The sequence below is a fragment of the Tachyglossus aculeatus genome, chromosome 1 (genome assembly GCF_015852505.1).
Source record: "Tachyglossus aculeatus isolate mTacAcu1 chromosome 1, mTacAcu1.pri, whole genome shotgun sequence".
Taxonomy (NCBI): domain Eukaryota; kingdom Metazoa; phylum Chordata; class Mammalia; order Monotremata; family Tachyglossidae; genus Tachyglossus; species Tachyglossus aculeatus.
Window position 1 is genome coordinate 153,015,407 of NC_052066.1, and position 20,231 is coordinate 153,035,637.

Genomic DNA, 20,231 nt, shown 5'->3' on the forward strand with positions numbered 1-20,231 from the left:
GGCACATCTCCTCCAAGAGGCCTTCCCTGACTAAGCCCTTCTTTCCTCTTCTCCCACCACCTTCTGCGTCACTCTGACTTGCTTCCTTTATTCATCCCCTCTCCCAGCCCCATAGCACTTACATACATACCTCTCAGCTGCCTTTGACACTGTGGACCACCCCCTTCTTCTCAACACGCTATCTGACCTTGGCTTCACAGACTCCGTCCTCTCCTGGTTCTCCTCTTACCTCTCCGGTCGTTCTTTCTCAGTCTCTTTTGCAGGCTCCTCCTCCCCCTCCCATTCTCTCACTGTGGGGGTTCCCCAAGGTTCAGTGCTTGGTCCCCTTCTGTTCTCGATCTACACGCACTCCCTTGGTGACCTCATTCGCTCCCACGGCTTCAACTATCATCTCTATGCTGATGACACCCAGATCTACATCTCTGCCCCTGCTCTTTCCCCCTCTCTCCAGGCTCGCATCTCCTCCTGCCTTCAGGACATCTCCATTTGAATGTCTGCCCGCCACCTAAAGCTCAACATGTCGAAGACTGAACTCCTTGTCTTCCCTCCCAAACCTTGTCCTCTCCCTGACTTTCCCATCTCTGTTGACGGCACTACCAACCTTCCCGGCTCACAAGCCCGCAACCTTGGTGTCATTCTCGACTCCGCTCTCTCATTCACCCCTCACATCCAAGCCGTCACCAAAACCTGCCGGTCTCAGCTCCGCAACATTGCCAAGATCCGCCCTTTCCTCTCCATCCCAACCGCTACCCTGTTCGTTCAAGCTCTCATCCTATCCCGTCTGGACTACTGCATCAGCCTTCTCTCTGATCTCCCATCCTCGTGTCTCTCTCCACTTCAATCCATACTTCATGCTGCTGCCCGGATTATCTTTGTCCAGAAACGCTCTGGGCATATCACTCCCCTCCTCAAAAATCTCCAGTAGCTACCAATCAATCTGTGCATCAGGCAGAAACTCCTCACCCTGGGCTTCAAGGCTGTCCATCACCTCACCCCCTCCTACCTCACCTCCCTTCTCTCCTTCTACTGCCCAGCCCGCACCCTCCGCTCCTCCACCGCTGATCTCCTCACTGTACCTCGCTCTCGCCTGTCCCGCCATCGACCCCCGGCCCACGTCATCCCCCGGGCCTGGAATGGCCTCCCTCTGCCCATCCGCCAAGCTAGCTCTCTTCCTCCCTTCAAGGCCCTGCTGAGAGCTCACCTCCTCCAGGAGGCCTTCCCAGACTGAGCCCCTTCCTTCCTCTCCCCCTCGTCCCCCCCTCCATCCCCCCATCTTACCTCCCTCCCTTCCCCACAGCACCTGTATATATGTATATATGTTTGTACATATTTTTTTTACTCTATTTATTTATTTATTTAATTTATTTGTACATATCTATTCTATTTATTTAATTTTGTTAGTATGTTTGTTCTCTGTCTCCCCCTTTTAGACTGTGAGCCCACTGTTGGGTAGGGACTGTCTCTATATGTTGCCAATTTGTACTTCCCAAGCGCTTAGTACAGTGCTCTGCACATAGTAAGCGCTCAATAAATACGATTGATGATGATGATATCTGTAATTTATTCTTATTAATATCCGTCTCCCCCTCTAGACTGTAAACTTGTTCTGGGCAGGGAATGTGTCTGTTTATTGTTTTAGCATACTTTCCCAAGCGCTTAGGACAGTACTCTGCACACAGAAAGTGTTCAATAAATACGACTGGCTGACTGCTCTGCACATAGTAAGCGTTCAGTATGCAGCATGGCCTGCGGAGCACTGTGGCCTAGTGGATAAATCACAGGTCTGGGAGTAAGAAGGACCTGGATTCTAATCCCAGCTCTGCCACTTGTCTGCTGTGGACCTTGGGTGAGTCATTTAAGTTCTCTGTGCCTCAGTTACCTCATCTGTAAGATGAGGATTAAGACTGTGAGCCCTATGTAGGACAGGGACTGTGTCCAACCTAATTAGCTTGTATCCACCCCAGTGCTTAGAATAGTGCTTGACATATAACAATAATAATAATAATGGTATTTGTTATTGTGCTTATTATGTGCCAAGCACTGTTCTAAGCGCTGGGGTAGATACAAGGTAATCAGGTTGTCCCACGTGAGGCTCACGGTCTTAATCCCCATTTTACAGAGGAGCTAACTGAGGCACAGAGAAGTGAGGTGACTTGCCCAGGGTCACACAGCAGACAAGTGGCAGAGCTGGGATTAGAACCCACGACCTCTGGACTCCCAAGCCCGGGCTCTTTCCACTAAGACACGCTGCTTCCCTATATAGTAAGTGCTTAACGATTACTATTTTTACTAATAATAATATCACTATTGGTTGCAATTCAGGCCTAGTGCATTTAGCCTTTTGGGAAATGTTGCCATGCAGTCTTAAAAGAGCAAGATGAAATACTGCCAGAGAGAAACAGGGTTGAGGCAATTGACCAGAAGAAGTAGAGGTAATTCTTTGAGGAAAAACATGAAAGTTAGCTGAAACTCTCGCTAGTCCTCAAATTCTAGGTGTTTGAGAGTGGAGGAGGGAGGTTTCATCAGCATAGTTCTCATGGACAGTTTTCAAGGCCCTTGTGCGGCCAGCATACAGAGAGAGGCTAATCAGTCAATCAATCAATCAATCAATCAATCGTATTTATTGAGCACTTACTGTGTGCAGAGCACTGTACTAAGCGCTTGGGAGGTACAAGTTGGCAACATATAGAGACAGTCCCTACCCAACAGTGGGCTCACAGTTGAAAAGGAAGACAGGATCGAGTTTGAACTCAAGGAAGATTGCTGGCGTAGAGATACAGAAGTAGAACAGCAACAAGAAATTGTGTGATTCAGTAGACCCAAAGTCAGCATATCATTTTCGACAAATGCTAAAGACGGACAACACCTTACATTTATAACTTTCCTATATCTTGGTATTCACAGAGGCTTTCACCATCTCCGCCCCAGCCCCACAGCACTAATGTACAGATCCGTAATTTATTTATTTATATTAATGTCTGCCTCCCCCTCCAAACTGTAAGCTTGTTGTGGGCAGGGAATGGGTCTTTTATATTGCTGTTTGTACTCTCCCGAGCACTTAGTTTGGTGCCCTGCTCGCAACAGGTGCTCAATAATAATAATAATAATAATAATAATAATAATGGCATTTATTTAGCACTTACTATGTGCAAAGCACTGTTCTAAGCGCTGGGAACAAGGTGATCAGGTTGTCCCACAGGGGGCTCACAGTCTTAATCCTCATTTTACAGATGAGGGAACTGAGGCCCAGAGAAGTGAAGTGACTTGCCCGAGGTCACACAGCAGACGAGTGGTGGGGTCAGGATTTGAACCCATGACCTCTGACTCCAAAGCCCGTGCCCTTTCCACTGAGCCACGCTGCTTCTCCAATTCTCAATAAATATTCTCAATAAATATGACTGATTGATGGATTGATTTCTTCTAGTGCTGTTGTCCTCCTTTTCCTGTGTGCTCAAGTGAGAAGAGTCCACGTTTGATCAATCGATCAGTGGTATTTATTAAGTGCTTACTGTGGGCATAGCACTGTACTAAGCACTTGGGAGAGTACAATACAACAGATTTGGTGAACATGTTCCCTGCCCACAACTAGATTACAGTCTAGAGGAACAAACAACCTATGCTCTGCCCCAACTCAGTGATATTTATTAAGTGCTTATGGAGTGCACAGCACTGTACTAAGCACTTGGCAGAGTACAACAGATTTGGTGAATTTGTTCCCTGCCCACAACAAGATTACAGTCCAGAGTGACAGAAAACCTATGCTCTCCCCCAGCTCTGCACAGACTGCCTGTGTGATTTCATGCAAGGCACTTAAGCTCTCTGGGCTTCATCTTTCCCATGTATAAAATAGGAAAACTAATAATGGTCTATTCTCTCCTCACAGAAATGCAGTGAGAACAAAATGAAATAGCTATGCAACAGTGCTACTCAAATTTAAGGTATTCTTGTTTTCCAAGTGAACCTCACCCTGCTTCCATACTCCCTAGTCACTCCCACAGTAAACTGGAACTATCATAAACTAGAAAAATATCAAATTAATATCTTTATGAAAGAAGTATACCTTGAAAAACGAATGTAAGATTCCTCCTTCGGCTCCATATGTAAGTCCAGCAGCAACTACATACGTTGAAAATTTCTGTTTATTCTATTAAAGTAGAACAGTGAGAAAGTTACTTGTAAATAATTATTTACCATTCAGTGTTCCAGCATCTCATAATATACGCATAGATCTATAATTCTATTTATCTATTTTGTTGCTATTGATGCCTGTCTACTTGTTTTGTTTTGTTGTTTGTCTCCCCTTCTAGACTGTGAGCCCGTTGTTGGGTAGGGATTATCTCTATCTGCTACTGAATTGTACTTTCCAAGCGCTTAGTACAGTGCTCTGCATACAGTAAGTGCTCAATAAATACAATTAAATCAAAGAATGAATGAATGATGCCCATATAGTAACTTGAGAAGCTTTGGAAGCCTCACTAATTCTTTCAGGCCAGTATGGGGTGATATTTCAAACACATAATAATAATACTAATACTACTACTAATAATAATGGTATTTGTTAAATGCTTACTATGTGCCAAGCACTGTTCTAAGTGCTGGGGTAGATACAAGGTAATCGGGTCATCCTATGTGGGGCTTACAGACTTAATCTCCATTTTACAGATGAGGTAACTGAAGCACAGAGAAGTTAAGTGACTTGCACAACGTCACACAGGTGACAAGTGGCGGAGGAGGGATTAGAACCCACATCCTCCGACTCCCAAGCCCGTGCTCTTTCCACTAAGCCACGTTGCATCTCTAGTAGCTGTAGTACAGAGAATAGGGAAGAGAGAAACCCATTGTGAATTTAAAAAAAGGTATTGACTAAGTTGTTCCAAACGTTATTTATGTAAACCAAACTACCCTGACATGCTCAGTGGATTTAATAAAATATTATAACATGGATTAAGTCCATTTGGAAATGTAGTCAGAAAATCTACTTCAATTTCAGGGACAAATTTTCCCCAGATAAAATAGCAATCCTGGGAAATTTCAAGAGCTGCTTAAAAGAGGATGACAGCCAAAACAAAGTGGATGCATCTGGTGAATTTAGGACCATCTAGACAACTAATTTGGGCAGTTCAGGCAAAAGCAGGGAAGTTATCTAGATTGTCATTTGGTGGGACTCTTCAGCTAGTCTACATATATTCGCGTTATTTATAGATACAGATATTTATATAAATATATATGTATGCTTATATATGTATCTATGTATGTAAATTTAGAAATGTCACTGTCTGTCTGATGGGCTTGGAGTTGGTCCCCAAGCAGTGACTGGCTGGAAGACCTGTGACATGGACAGCAGGACTGATTATTGACCTTTTTTTCCCCTTCTCCCACCCAGCCCTGCCACAGCCCAAGGCCAACTTTCATGGGAACCAACAGGCTACATTTTAGAGGAGAGGACTGACAACCACATGAGGCAGCATTCATTCATTCATTCAATCGTATTTATTGAGCGCTTACTGTGTGCAGAGCACTGTACTAAGCGCTTGGGAAGTACAAGTTGGGAAGTACAAGTTATCATCATCATCATCATCATCATCAAGGTTAAGCGCTTAACAAATACCATCACTATTGTTATTATCATCATCATCATCGAGGTTAAGCACTTAACAAATACCATCACATTATCATCATCATCATCGAGGTTAAGCGCTTAATAAATACCATCACTATTATTATTATCATCATCATTCATTCATTCATTCAATCTTATTTATTGAACGCTTACTGTGTGCAGAGCACTGTAGTAAGTGCTTGGGAAGTAGAAGTTGGGAAGTACAAGTTATCGTCATCATCATCATCATCATCAAGGTTAAGCGCTTAACAAATACCATCACTATTTTTATCATCATCATCATCGAGGTTTAAGTGCTTAACAAATACCATCACTATTATTATTATCATCATCATCATCGAGGTTAAGTGCTTAACAAATACCATCACTACTATTATCATCATCATCATCGAGGTTAAGCGCTTAACAAATACCATCACTATTATTATTATCATCGTCATTCATTCATTCAATAGTATTTATTGAGCGCTTACTGTGTGCAGAGCACTGTAGTAAGTGCTTGGGAAGTACAAGTTGGGAAGTACAAGTTATCATCATCATCATCATCATCAAGGTTAAGCGCTTAACAAATACCATCACTATTATTATTATCATCATCATCATCGAGGTTAAGCGCTTAACAAATACCATCACTATTATTATTATTATTATCATCATCATTGAGGTTAAGCGCTTAACAAATACCATCACTATTATTATTATCATCATCATCATCGAAGTTAAGCGCTTAACAAATACCATCACTATTGTTATTATCATCATCATCATCGAGGCTGAGTGCTTAACAAATACCATCACTACTATCATCATCATCATCGAGGTTAAGCGCTTAACAAATACCATCACTATTATTATTATCATCATCATTCATTCATTCATTCAATCTTATTTATTGAGCGCTTACTGTGTGCAGAGCACTGTACTAAGCACTTGGGAAGTAGAAGTTGGGAAGTACAAGTTATCGTCATCATCATCATCAAGGTTAAGCGCTTAATAAATACCATCACTATTATTATCATCATCATCATCGAGTTTAAGCGCTTAACAAATACCATCACTATTATTATTATTATTATCATCATCATCGAGGTTAAGCGCTTAACAAATACCATCACTATTATTATCATCATCATCATCGAGGCTAAGCGCTTAACAAATACCATCACTATTGTTATCATCATCATCATCGAGATTAAGCACTTAAATACCATCACTATTTTTATCATCATCATCATCATCGAGGTTAAGCGCTTAATAAATACCATCACTATTATTATTATCATCATCATCATCGAGGTTAAGCACTTAATAAATACCATCACTACTATCATCATCATCATCGAGGTTAAGCGCTTAACAAATACCATCACTATTATTATTATCATCATCATCATCATCGAGGTTAAGCATTTAGCAAATACCATCACTATTATCATCATCATCATTGAGGTTAAGCGTTTAACAAATACCATCACTATTATTATTATCATCATCATCATCGAGGTTAAGCATTTAGCAAATACCATCACTATTATTATTATCATCATCATCATCGAGGTTAAGCATTTAGCAAATACCATCACTATTATTATTATCATCATCATCATCAACGAGGTTAAGCGCTTAACAAATACCATCACTATTATTATTATCATCATCATCATCATCGAGGTTAAGCGCAGCAGTTGCACCTACTGTTGTTTCACTTTCTTTGAAGCAGCTTGGTGTAGTGAATACAGCGCGGGCTTGGGAGTCAGAAGGTCATGGGTTCTAATCCGGCTCCGCCTCTTATAATAATAATAATAATAATGGCATTTATTAAGCGCTTACTATGTGCCAAGCACTGTTCTAAGCACTGGGGAGGTTACAAGGCAATCAGGGTGTCCCACAGGGGGCTCACAGTCTTCATCCCCATTGTACAGATGAGGGAACTGAGGCACAGAGAAGTTCAGTGACTTGCCCAAAGTCACCCAGCTGACAACTGGCAGAGCTGGGATTCGAACCCACAACCTCTGACTCTGACAATTGGCGGAGCTGGGGTTTGAACCCATGACCTCTGACTCCAAAGCCCATGCTCTTTTCACTGAGCCACGCTGCTTCTCTTGTCTGCTGTGTGACTTTGGGCAAGTCACTTCACTTCTCTGGGCCTCAGTTACCTCATCTGTGATATGGGGATTGAGACTGTGAGCTCCTAGTGGGACAGGGACCGTATCCAACCCGATTTGCTTGTATCCGCCCCGGCGCTTAGTACGGTGCCTGGCACATAGTAAGCACTTATGAAATACCGTAATTATCACTATTATTATTATTTCTTTCTCCTATATCAGTCTTGCTGCTTTCTTCCGCTCCAAGGATGACTTTGACGGTGTGCGTGTGGATGAGAGAAGCAGCATGGTTTAGTAGATAGAGCACAGGCCAGGGAATCAAAATGTCATGGGTTCTAATCCCAGCTCTGCCCCTTGTCTGCTGCGTGACCTTGGGCGAGTCACCTCGTTTTTCTGTGCCTCAGTTACCTCATCTGTAAAAAGGGGACTGAGATTGTGAGCCCCACGTGGGAGAGGGACTGTTCCCAACTCAATTTACTTGTATCCCCTCCGGGGCTTAGCACAGTGCCTGGAACATAGTAAGTGCAGCGTGGCTCACTGGAAAGAGCTCGGGCTTTGGAGTCAGAGGTCAGGGGTTCAAATCCCGGCTCCGCCAATTGCCAGCTGTGTGACTTTGGGCAAGTCACTTCACTTCTCTGGGCCTCAGTTACCTCATCTGTAAAATTGGGGTGAAGACTGTTAGCCCTGCGTGGGGCAACCTTCCTCCCTCTCCCCCTCATCCCTCTCTCCATCCCCCCCATCTTACCTCCTTCCCTTCCCCACAGCACCTGTATATATGTATATATGTTTGTACATATTTATTACTCTATTTATTTATTTTACTTGTACATATCTATTCTATTAATTTTATTTTGTTAGTATGTTTGGTTTTGTTCTCTGTCTCCCCCTTTCAGACTGTGAGCCCACTGTTGGGTAGGGACCGTCTCTATACGTTGCCAACTTGGACTTCCCAAGCGCTTAGTACAGTGCTCTGCACACAGTAAGCGCTCAATAAATACGATTGATGATGATGATGATCACCTTGTAACCTCCCCAGCGCTTAGAACAGTGCTTTCCACATAGTAAGCGCCTAATAAATGCCATAAAAAAAGAATACCATAATTATTATTAATATTGTTTCTTTCTTTTATATCAGTCGTGCTGCTTTCTTCCACTCCCAGGATGACAGTGACTGTGTGTGTGTGTGTGTGTGTGTGATTCATTCATTCATTCAATCATATTGATTGAGTGCTTACTGTGTGCAGAGCACTGTACTGAGCGCTTGGGAGGTACAAGTTGGCAACATATAGAGACGGTCCCTACCCAACAGCGGGCTCACAGCTGGATATTCGTCTGCTGCCTCTGTCTGTTTTATCTCCTACACACCCCTCTGCCTCTTCACACCTGCACACGTCATTCAACCGTATTTATTGAGCACTAACTGTGTGCAGAGCACTGTACTAAGCGCTTGAAAAGCATAGGTCTTTTTGCTAGTCCATTGGGTCATTGAAAGTCCTCACTGTGGTATGCCCTGAAACCAGCAGATGTCATATTTTGTTACCAATGAGCTATTTCTCTTCTCCCCATCCCCAGGGGGAAGCCTCTAATAGCACATAACAAATGCCATCATTATAATCATCATCATCATCAATCGTATTTATTGAGCGCTTACTGTGTGCAGAGCACTGTACTAAGCGCTTGGGAAGCACAAGTTGGCAACATATAGAGACAGTCCCTACCCAACAGTGGGCTCACAGTCTAAAAGGGGGAGACAGAGAACAAAACCAAACATACTAACAAAATAAAATAAACAGAATAGATATGTACAAGTAAAATAAATAAATAAATAAATAGAGTAATAAATTTGTACAAACATATATACATATATACAGGTGCTGTGGGGAAGGGAAGGAGGTAAAATGGGGGATGGAGATAATAATCATTATTATTATTATTATTATTATTACATAAGAAAGCGGATGAGCTGCCGGAAACGTTCCCCTTCCCCTGGGTGGAAGGCAAGAGAGCGATCCAGTCCCCTCTGACCACATTTCTGTGTCAGAAGAAAACCTCGGTTTAATAGGAGGGGCAACCTCTAGATCAGAAATAATTACTCTAATAATAATTACAGTACTTGTTAAGCGCTTATTATGTGCCAAGCACTGTTCTAAGCGCTGGGGTAGATACGAATTAATCAGGCTGGACATAGTCCCTGTCCCCCGTGGGGCTCACAGGCTAAGGAAAATCTATCTGAAAGCGTGGCTCAGTGGAAAGAGCCCGGGTATGGGAGACAGAGGTTGTGGGTTCTAATTCTGCCTCTACCACTTGTCAGCTTTGTGACTTTGGGCAACTTCTCTGTGCCTCAGTTCCCTCATCTGTAAAATGGGGATGAAGACTGTGACCACCCCCCCCCCCGTGGGACAACCTGATCACCTTGTATCCCCCCCAGAGCTTAGAACAGTGCTTTGCACATAGTAAGCGCTTAACGAATGCCATCATTATTATGTGCCTGATTTATTAGTAATGCACTGCCAAAACAAATCACAGATGTGCCTCCCTCCTGGAAGGAGCCTGGGCATGGGAGTCAGAGGTTGTGGGTTCTAATTCTGCCTCTGCCACAGGTCAGCGTTGTGACTTTGGGCAACTTCTCTGTGCCTCAGTTCCCTCATCTGTAAAATGGGGATGAAGACTGTGAGCCCCACATGCGACAATCTGATTACCTTGTATCTACCCCAGAGTTTAGAACAGTGCTTAGTACAGTCCAAGCGCTTAGTACAGTGCTCTGCACACAGTAAGCACTCAATAAATATGATTGATTGATTGATTGATTGATTGGCACACAATAAGCACTTAACAAATACTATAATAATAATAATAACAATAATAATAGTAATGATAATAATAATAATGTCTCATAAATTGTGACAACCAGGACCGGATACAGAAAATAATAGGCTTGTAAGATATTCTTTCTCTTCCTTGTTGTGTTAGTGTCTAGAGAGTGACATCCCCCCCGCCTTACCTCCTTCCCTTCCCCACAGCACTTTTATGCATGTATATACATTTGTACGTATTTATTACTCTATTTATTTATTTATTTTACTTGTACATATTTATTCTGTCTATTTTATTCTGTTAATGTGCTTTGTTTTGTTCTCTGTCTCCCCCTTCTAGACTGTGAGCCCACTGTTGGGTAGGGGCCGTCTCTATATGTTGCCAAATTGTACTTCCCAAGAACTTAGTACAGTGCTCTGCACACAGTAAGTGCTCAATAAATACGATTGAATGAATGAATGAACGCTAGTTCCAGCCTTCTGCAATGCTTCTGTTCTTCTAAAAACAAACCGAGGATCAAAAGGGGTTATGTAAGAGGAGTAGAACATAACGATTCTAACTGCCATTGGATATTCTTTGGCTTCTTACTGTTTTTCCTAATTTGATTATAGTTTTTTCAGCATTTAGGTGGTCTATGAAGTTAGGATGTGCTTTCCTCCTGCGATAATCTTCTTCAGTAAAAGGAATTTCGGGATCATCCTGAAAAAAAAACAAATACTAAAATAAATTTCCTTTCCATTATTAGCCACTTTAATTTGGGGGGAGACATAAAAACTTCCATTTCAAGTTCAAACGAAATTTAGACATTTCTCTCCCTATTCTTCAACCACTTCTTAGGTAATTTCATATTCTAAAATTCTTTCTTTCACGGTGCTCCGAGGCCTCCTTTTGTTGGTGACTACACCTGACTGTATGTCCTCAAAGCATGTGTGGTATTTAAGGACCGATATTCTGCAAACTGCTTATAATGCCGGTGATTTAAAAAAAAGATTTCCATGGGCATCAGTTACCCAAGGAAATTCCAATTCCTTTGGGTACAGAGAAGTGAAATACCTCAGTACGGGTGCTCACACACACACACACACACACACACACACACACACACACACACACCCCACACACACATGACACACACACACACCACATACACCACACACACCCGACACATTTAAAAAGATCAGTCCTTCCCAAGATCCCGTTAGAAACTTTGTGTCAAACATACTGATCAATTAATCAATCAATCACATTTATTGAGCACTTGCTGTGTGCAGAGCACTGTACTAAGCGCTTGGGGAAGTACAAGTCAGCAACATATAGAGACGGTCCCTACCCAACAGTGGGTTCACAGAATGAAAGGGGGAGACAGAGAACGAAACCAAACATACTAACAAAATAAAATAAATAGAATAGATATGTACAAGTAAAATAAATAAATAAATAGAGTAATAAATATGTACAAACATATATACAACATATATACATATATACAAACATATATACATATGTACTGATGACAGTGAAAATGTGTTAATTCAGTTTGAACTGAATTTGAATTAAGAGGGATTCGTACATGTATTTAAGTCTACTTGGTCAGTGAAAATGTTGGAAAAAAACTCATCAGAAATGTTTCAGAGAGCATTGTTTTTGTTTTGTTTTGCTTTTTGGCATGGTTGGACTGTGAGCCCACTGTTGGGTAGGGACCGTCTCTATATGTTGCCAACCTGTACTTCCCAAGTGCTTAGTACAGTGCTCTGCACACAGTAAGCGCTCAATAAATACGATTGAATGAATGAATGAAAAGTTGGATCAGTTAGAGAAAAATCCTAAAAATCCATATCATTCATATGAATGATGTGTGTCTCTTGAATGTGGCTTTTTCATTCATTCATTCATTCAATTGTATTTATTGAGCGCTTACTGTGTGCAGAGCACTGTACTAAGCGCTTGGGAAGTCCAAGTTGGCAACATATAGAGACGGTCCCTACCCAACAGCGGGCTCACAGTCTAGAAGGGGGAGACAGACAACAAAACAAAACATAACTCCATACTTCCTCTGTACTCGAAGACAGAAAGAGGATAAAATCAAATTAAATGCTTCTTGTTCTGCTTTGTTTCTGTACTTTTCCTTAAATTGCGATTATGGAACCTTGTTTTCCCAAAGATTACAGGGTGAGCCAAAATTTGCCAGCTCAAGAATGCTCATGCTCAACCTTGAATCTTGACGATTCCACTTTGGCTCTCAAAACTGGCTGACCAGCTAGAAAATTGGTTAGATTCAAAGTAGAGTTCAAGATAGGGACACAGAAGAAAAGCTTTTCAAACTAAGCCAACAGAACGATGAGGTAGGCTGCACCTTCTTCCTTCACTAGGGTGGCCAGTGATCAATCAATCAATCAATCGTATTTATTGAGCGCTTACTGTGCGCAGAGCACTGTACGAAGTGCTTGGGAAGTACAAGTTGGCAGCATATAGAGACAGTCCCTACCCAACAGTGGGCTCACTGTCACAACGCTGCTTCTCTATAATAACGACGGTATTTGTTAAGCGCTGACTATGTGCAAAGCACTGTTCTAAGCACTGGGGAGGTTACAAGGTGATCAGGGTGTCCCACGTGGGGCGCGCAATCTTAATCCCCATTTTGCAGATGAGGGAACTGAGGCCCAGAGAAGTGAAGTGACTTGCCCAAAGTCACACAGCTGACAAGTGGCGGAGCCGGGACTTGAACCCATGACCTCTGACTCCAAAGCCCGGGCTCTTTCCACTGAGCCACGCTGCTTAACAGACAGATGGCGGAGCCGGGATTAGAACCCTTCAAATCCCTACTGAGAGCTCACCTCTTCCAGGAGGCCTTCCCAGACTGAGCCCCCTTTTTCCTCTCCTCCTCCCCATCCCCCTCACTCTACCTCCTTCTCCTCCCCACAGCACTTGTATATTATTGTACAGATTTATTACTCTATTTATTTTACTTGTCCATATTTACTATTCTATTTATTTTGTTAATGATGTGCATGTAGCTTTAATTCCATTTGTTCTGACGATTTTGACACCCGTCTACGTGTTTTGTTTTGCTGTCCATCTCCCCCTTCTAGACTGTGAGCACATTGTTGGGGAGGGACCATCTCTATATATTGCCGACTTGTACGTCCCAAGCGCTTAGTACAGGGCTCTGCACACAGTAAGCGCTCAATAAATACGATTGAATGAATGAATGAATGAACCTCCGAAACTCCCTTCTCTCCTTCTCCATCCCAGCCCTCACACTCCGCTCCTCTGGTGCCAACCTTCTCACCGTGCCTCATTCTCACCTGTCCCGCCGTCGACCCCTGGCCCACGTCATCCCCCGGGCCTGGCATACCCTCCCTCTGCCCATTCGCCAAGCTAGCTCTCTTCCTCCCTTCAAGGCCCTGCTGAGAGCTCACCTCCTCCAGGAGGCCTTCCCAGACTGAGCCCCCTCCTTCCTCTCCCCCTACTCCCTATCCCCATCCCCCCACCTTACCTCCTTTCCTTCCCCACAGCACCTGTCTATATGTATATATGTTTGTACATATTTATTACTCTATTTATTTATTTTACTTGTACATATTTATTCTATTTATTTTATTTTGTTAATATGTTTGGTTTTGTTGCCTGTCTCCCCCTTCTAGACTGTGAGCCCTCTGTTGGGTAGGGACCGTCTCTATATGTTGCCAACTTGTACTTCCCAGGCGCTTCGTACAGTGCTCTGCACACAGTAAGCGCCCAATAAATACAATTGATGATGATGATGATGACCATCTCTATATGTTGCCAACTTGTACTTCCCAGGTGCTTCGTACAGTGCTCTGCACACAGTAAGCGCTCAATAAATACGATTGAATGAATGAATGAATCTATAATTCTATTTATTTCTATTGATGCTATCGATGCCTGTTTGCTTGTTTTGATGTCTATCTTCCCCATTCTAGACTGTGAGCCCATTGTGGGCAGGGATTGTCTCTATTGCTGAATTATACTTTCCAAGCACTTAGTACAGTGCTCTGCACACAGTATGCACTCAATAAATATGATTGAATGAATGAATGAAATTGAGAAGCATGTGACACAATATGTGCTTTGCCAAGAAGGTAGCATAAAGTAGTGATGTCATGCGTGCCATTTTGCAGAAGTATGTCGAGTTTGCTCCAACTGAAAGCATTTCTCCAGGGGCACCTTGACTCCCACAATCAATCAATCAATCAATCAATCATATTTATTGAGTGCTTACTGTGTGCAGAGAACTGTACTAAGCGCTTGGGAAGTACAAGTTGGCAACATGTAGAGACAGTCCCTACCCAACAGTGGGCTCACAGTCTAGAAGGGGGAGACAGAGAACAAAACAAAACATATTAACAAAATAAAATAAATAGAATAGATATGTACAAGTAAAATAAATAAATAAATAAATAGAGTAATAAATATGTACAAACATATATACATATATACAGGTGCTATAGGGAAGGGAAAGAGGTAACATGGGGGGACGGAGAGGGGGGAGAGGAAGGAAGGGGCTCAGTCTGGGAAGGCCTCCTGGAGGAGGTGAGCTCTCAGTAGGACCTTGAAGGGAGGAAGAGAGCTAGCTTGGCAGATGGGCAGAGGGAGGGCATTCCAGGCCCGGGGGAGGATGTGAGCCAGGGGTCGATGGTGGGATAGGCGAGAACGAGGTACAGTGAGGAGATTAGCGGCAGAGGAGCAGAGGGTGTGGGATGGGCTGGAGAAGGAGAGAAGGGAGGTGAGGTAGGAGGGGGCGAGGGGATGGACAGCCTTGAAGCCCAGGGTGAGGAGTTTCTGCCAGATGCGCAGATTGATTGGTAGCCACTGGAGATTTTTGAGAAGGGGAGTAACATGCCTAGAGCGTTTCTGGACAAAGACATTCCGGGCAGCAGCATGAAGTATGGATTGAAGTGGGGAGAGACACGAGGATGGGAGATCAGAGAGGAGGCTGATGCAGTAGTCCAGATGGGATAGGATGAGAGCTTGAACGAGCAGGGTAGCGGTTTGGATGGAGAGGAAAGGACGGATCTTGGCGATGTTGTGGAGCGAGACCGGCAGGTTTTGGTGACGGCTTGGATGTGAGGGGTGAATGAGAGAGCGGAGTCGAGGATGACACCAAGGTTGCGGGCTTGTGGGACGGGAAGGATGGTAGTGCCGTCAACAGAGATGGGAAAGTCAGGGAGAGGGCAGGGTTTGGGAGGGAAGACAAGGAGTTCAGTCTTGGACATGTTGAGTTTTAGGTGGTGGGCAGACAACCAGATGGAGATGTCCTGAAGGACATCTTGTCTTGTCCACAAGATACAGAGCAATTGCGCTCCCTTTCCCGGTTGACAGAATCAAGGGCACCATGGAACCTGGTGGCAGAAGCCAAGGTAGGAGGAGGCTGGGCATTCAAAAAATAAAAATACCTCACCCAAAAGCCGTCCGGTCAATAACCGTACCAGACAGGAGACGGCCTACTTGAAAACCAGACTGACCAATATAAAGATCAGAGTAGCCACACTGATCTTCACTTGGTAAGCGCTCAATAAATATGACTGAATGAATAATAATTAATATTAATAATAATAACTGTGGTATTTGTTAAGTGCTTATTATGTGACAAGCACTGTTCTAAGCCCTGGGGTAATCAGGTTGTCCCACGTGGGGCTCACAGTCTTAATCTGTGGTAACTGAGGCACCGAGAAGTTAAGTGGCTTGCCCAAGGTCACACAGCAGACGAGTGGCAGAGCTGGGATTAGAACCCACGTCCTCCGACTCCCAAGCCCGTGCTCTTCCAGCTGCGGAGGAGTTGATCACTGGTAAAAACTGTCCTCTGACCAAAAATCGGCTCCAGAGTCAAAACACAGTAAGCGCTCAATAAATACGATTGAATGAATGAATGAATGAATGGAAACATTTCATCCTGCTGAGTTACTTCTGTGAGCCCAGAGTAAATTTAAAAAGGAGCGATCTGGTGCAGGATAGAACCTTTGGTCTTTCAAACTGGTTCTGGAGGTTAAGATCCAAATGTCTCAGATTCTAGTTCTTACCAAGTTTTTGAGTGAGCTAGCTAGACCTATTTCAGCTAAACAGGAAATCAATCAATCAATCAATCAATCAATCGTATTTACTGAGCGCTTACTGTGTGCAGAGCACTGTACTAAGAGCTTGGGAAGTACAAGTTGGCAACATATAGAGACAGCCCCTACCCAACAGTGGGCTCACAGTCTAAAAGGGGGAGACGGAGAACAAAACCAAACATACTAACAAAATAAAATAAATAGAATAGATATGTACAAGTAAAATAAATAAATAGAGTAATAAATATGTACAAACATATATACATATATATAGGTGCTGTGGGGAAGGGAAGGAGGTAAGATGGGGGGATGGAGAGGGGGATGAGGGGGAGAGGAAGGAAGGGGAGAGGAATGAAGAGAAATGAGTCCTGCTGTTTGCTAAGCAAATAGAAAATTTTAACTTCTATTGTTCTAGCACACTTCAATAAATCACTAAATCAAATTCTCTCTGTCTGAGCTGCCCCCATCTTATAAGATAAGGATTTATATTATGGCACTTAAGTGCTTACTAGGTGCCAGGCACTGTACTAAGGGCAGGGATAGATACAAGCTAATCAGGTGGGACGCAGTGATGCTACCAATGAGGTAACTGAGGCCCTGAGAAGTTAAATGACTTGCCCAAGGTCACCCAGCAGAGACATGAAGGGGTCAGAATTAGAACCCAGATCCTTCGGACTCCAGGCCCAAGCTCTATCCACTAGGCCATGCTACTTTTCTTTGCAATTTACTTCTTCATTGTTGATGATGGTAATTGTTAAGTGCTTACTATGTGCCTGTTCTAAGTGCTCGGGCTGATGCAAGGTAATCAGGTTGTCCCATGTGGGGCTCACAGTCTTCATCCCCATTTTACAGATGAGGTAACTGAGGCATAGCGAAGTGAAGCGACTTGCCCAAGGTCACACAGCTGACAAGTGGCAAAGCCGGAATTAGAACCCACGACCTGTGACTCCCAAGCCCAGAATCTTTCCACTAAGCCACGCTGCTCCTTGTCCCACGGAAATGGTAAAAGAAGGCAAGCAGTTACAAGGAATTTTCCTCATTTATGATTGCCATTTACATGCCTTGAGCTAAAAATTGCTCCAACGGGTTTGAATAAACCCCGTCAGCGAGACTTACACTGCCCATATTCATGCGGTCTTCAGGAGCAGGAGAAAAATAAGGAAAGCCAGAGGATTGAGTTGCCCAGTGTCATAAAGGACACTTCAGTTGTTTAAGGAAGTAGCCTTGTCCTATCATTCATTCATTCATTCAATCATATTTATTGAGCGCTTACTGTATACAGAGCACTGAACTAAGCGCTTGGGACGTACAATTCGGCAACATATAGAGACGGTCCCTACCCAACAATGGGCTCCCTAGTCTATCAGTTTTAAGGCCAGTTGAGCAGTGTTTGAGGCAGTTCTCTGTGCCTCAGTTACCTCATCTGTGAAATGGGTGTTAAAGGTGTGAACCCCATGTGAGACCTGTACTGTGTTCAACCTGATTACCTCGTATCTACCCCAGTGCTTAGTAAAGTAATAATAATAATAATAATAATGATGGTATTTGTTAAGCGCTTACTATGTGCCAAGCATTATTCCAAGCGCTGGGATAGATACAAGGTGATCAGGTTGTCCCACTTGGGGATTACAGTCTTAATCCCTATTTTATAGATGAGGTAACTGAGGCCCAGAGAAGTTAAGTGACTTGCCCAAAGTCACACAGCTGACAAGTGGCGGAGGCGGGATTAGAACCCACGACCTCTGACTCCCAAGCCCGGGCTCTTTCCAGTAAGCCACTCTGCTTCCCGGTGCTTGGCATAGAGTAAACACATAAAAAATACCTTTACAAACATAGGTGCCGATCACTTAATTTCCTTTCCACTCATTTTTCTGGTGGTGGAGTGATTCTCCGCCTGGATGAGTCTCCGCTCTGTAATCGTGATTGTCTTCTGTCCTCCGTGATACATTTGCTGAATTGTACTTTCCAAGCGCTTAGCGCAGTGCTCTGCACACAGTAAGCGCTCAATACATACGATCGAGTGAATGAGTGAATGAATGAATGCATTCAGTTAATTGGTCAGGGGGTAAATGCCGCTTTCAAAAGCACCTCATAAATAATAATAATAATAATAATAATGTCATTTGTTAAGCGCTTACTATGGGCAAAGCACTGTTCTAAGCGCTGGGGGAATACAAGGTGATCAGGTTGTCCCACGTGGGGCTCACAGTCTTAATCCCCGTTTTACAGATGAGGGAACTGAGGCTCAGAGAAGTGAAGTGACTTGCCCAAGGTCACACAGCAGACATGTGGTGGAGCTGGGATTCGAACCCATGTCCTCTGACTCCAAAGCCCGAGCTCTTTCCACTGAGCCATGCTGCTTCTCTAATAATAATATTGGCATTTGTTAAGCGCTTACTATGTGTGAAGCACTGTTCTAAGCGCTTGGGGGATACAAAGTGATCAGGTTGTCCCACGTGGGGCTCACAGTCTTAATCCCCATTTTACAGATGAGGTAACTGAGGCTCAGAGAAGTTAAGTGACTTGCCCAAGGTTACACAGCAGACATGTGGCAGAGCCAGGATTCGAACCCATGACCTCTGACTCCAAAGCCCGTGCTCTTTCCACTGAGCCACGCTGCTTATCTCCCCCAGCGCTTAGCACAACTTCATGACAACCTCGTGACAACCGGGTAGTAGTTTGGGCCTGAGAGAATTTGTTTTGCTCTATGATTAGCACATTTCAGCATGGTAGTGAGTTCTAATCCCGGCTCCGCCACTTGTCAGCGTGGCTCAGAGGAAAGAGCCCGGGCTTGGGAGTCAGAGGTCTGGGTTCTAAACCCGCCTCCGCCACTCGTCAGCTGTGTGGCCTCGGGCAAGTCACTTAACTTCTCTGTGCCTCAGTCCCCTCATCTGGAAAATGGGGATTAAGACTGTGAGCCCCACGTGGGACAACCTGATTACCTCGTATCCCCCCAGCGCTTAGAACAGTGCTTGGGACATAGTAAGCGCTTAACAAATGCCATCAGTATTATTGTCAGCTGTGTGACACTGGGCAAGTCACTCCACTTCTCTGGGCCTCAGTTACCTCATCTGTAAAATGGGGATTAAGTCTGTGAGCCCCATGTGGGACAACCTGATTACCTTGTATGTATCCCAGTGCTTAGAACAGTGCTTGGCACATACAGCTTAACAAATACTGTTATTATTATTTCAAAGTGATGCAAATTGCAGGCATTACAAGCATATTTACAATCATTTAGTACAGGTGCTCTGCACACAATAAGCACTCAGTAAATACCAATCAATCAATCAATCGTATTTATTGAGCGCTTACTATGTGCAGAGCACTGTACTAAGAGCTTGGGAAGTACAAGTTGGCAACATATAGAGACAGTCCCTACCCAACAGTGGGCTCACAGTCTAAAAGGGGGAGACAGAGAACAAAACCAAACATACTAACAAAATAAAATAAATAGAATAGATATGTGCAAGTAAAATAAATAAATAAATAAATGAGTAATAAATATGTACAAACATATATACATATATACAGGTGCTGTGGGGAAGGGAAGGAGGTAAGACAGGGGGGATGGAGAGGGGGACCAGTGATGATGATTTATGGGGGGACGGTGGTGGAGGG

General features: G+C 43.6%; 1 protein-coding gene across 1 annotated transcript in view; it reads right to left on the reverse strand.

The window, feature by feature from the left end:
• Window positions 1–20,231, reverse strand: part of AK7 (adenylate kinase 7) — an 85,793-nt gene that overhangs the window by 50,767 nt on the left and 14,795 nt on the right. The window contains exons 7-8 of the mRNA XM_038746046.1: window positions 11,128–11,238; window positions 4,061–4,144 (exon numbers count right to left, since the gene is read on the reverse strand). Of these exons, the coding sequence (XP_038601974.1) occupies window positions 4,061–4,144; window positions 11,128–11,238 (195 nt within the window). The remainder of the gene's footprint in view (window positions 1–4,060; window positions 4,145–11,127; window positions 11,239–20,231) is intronic.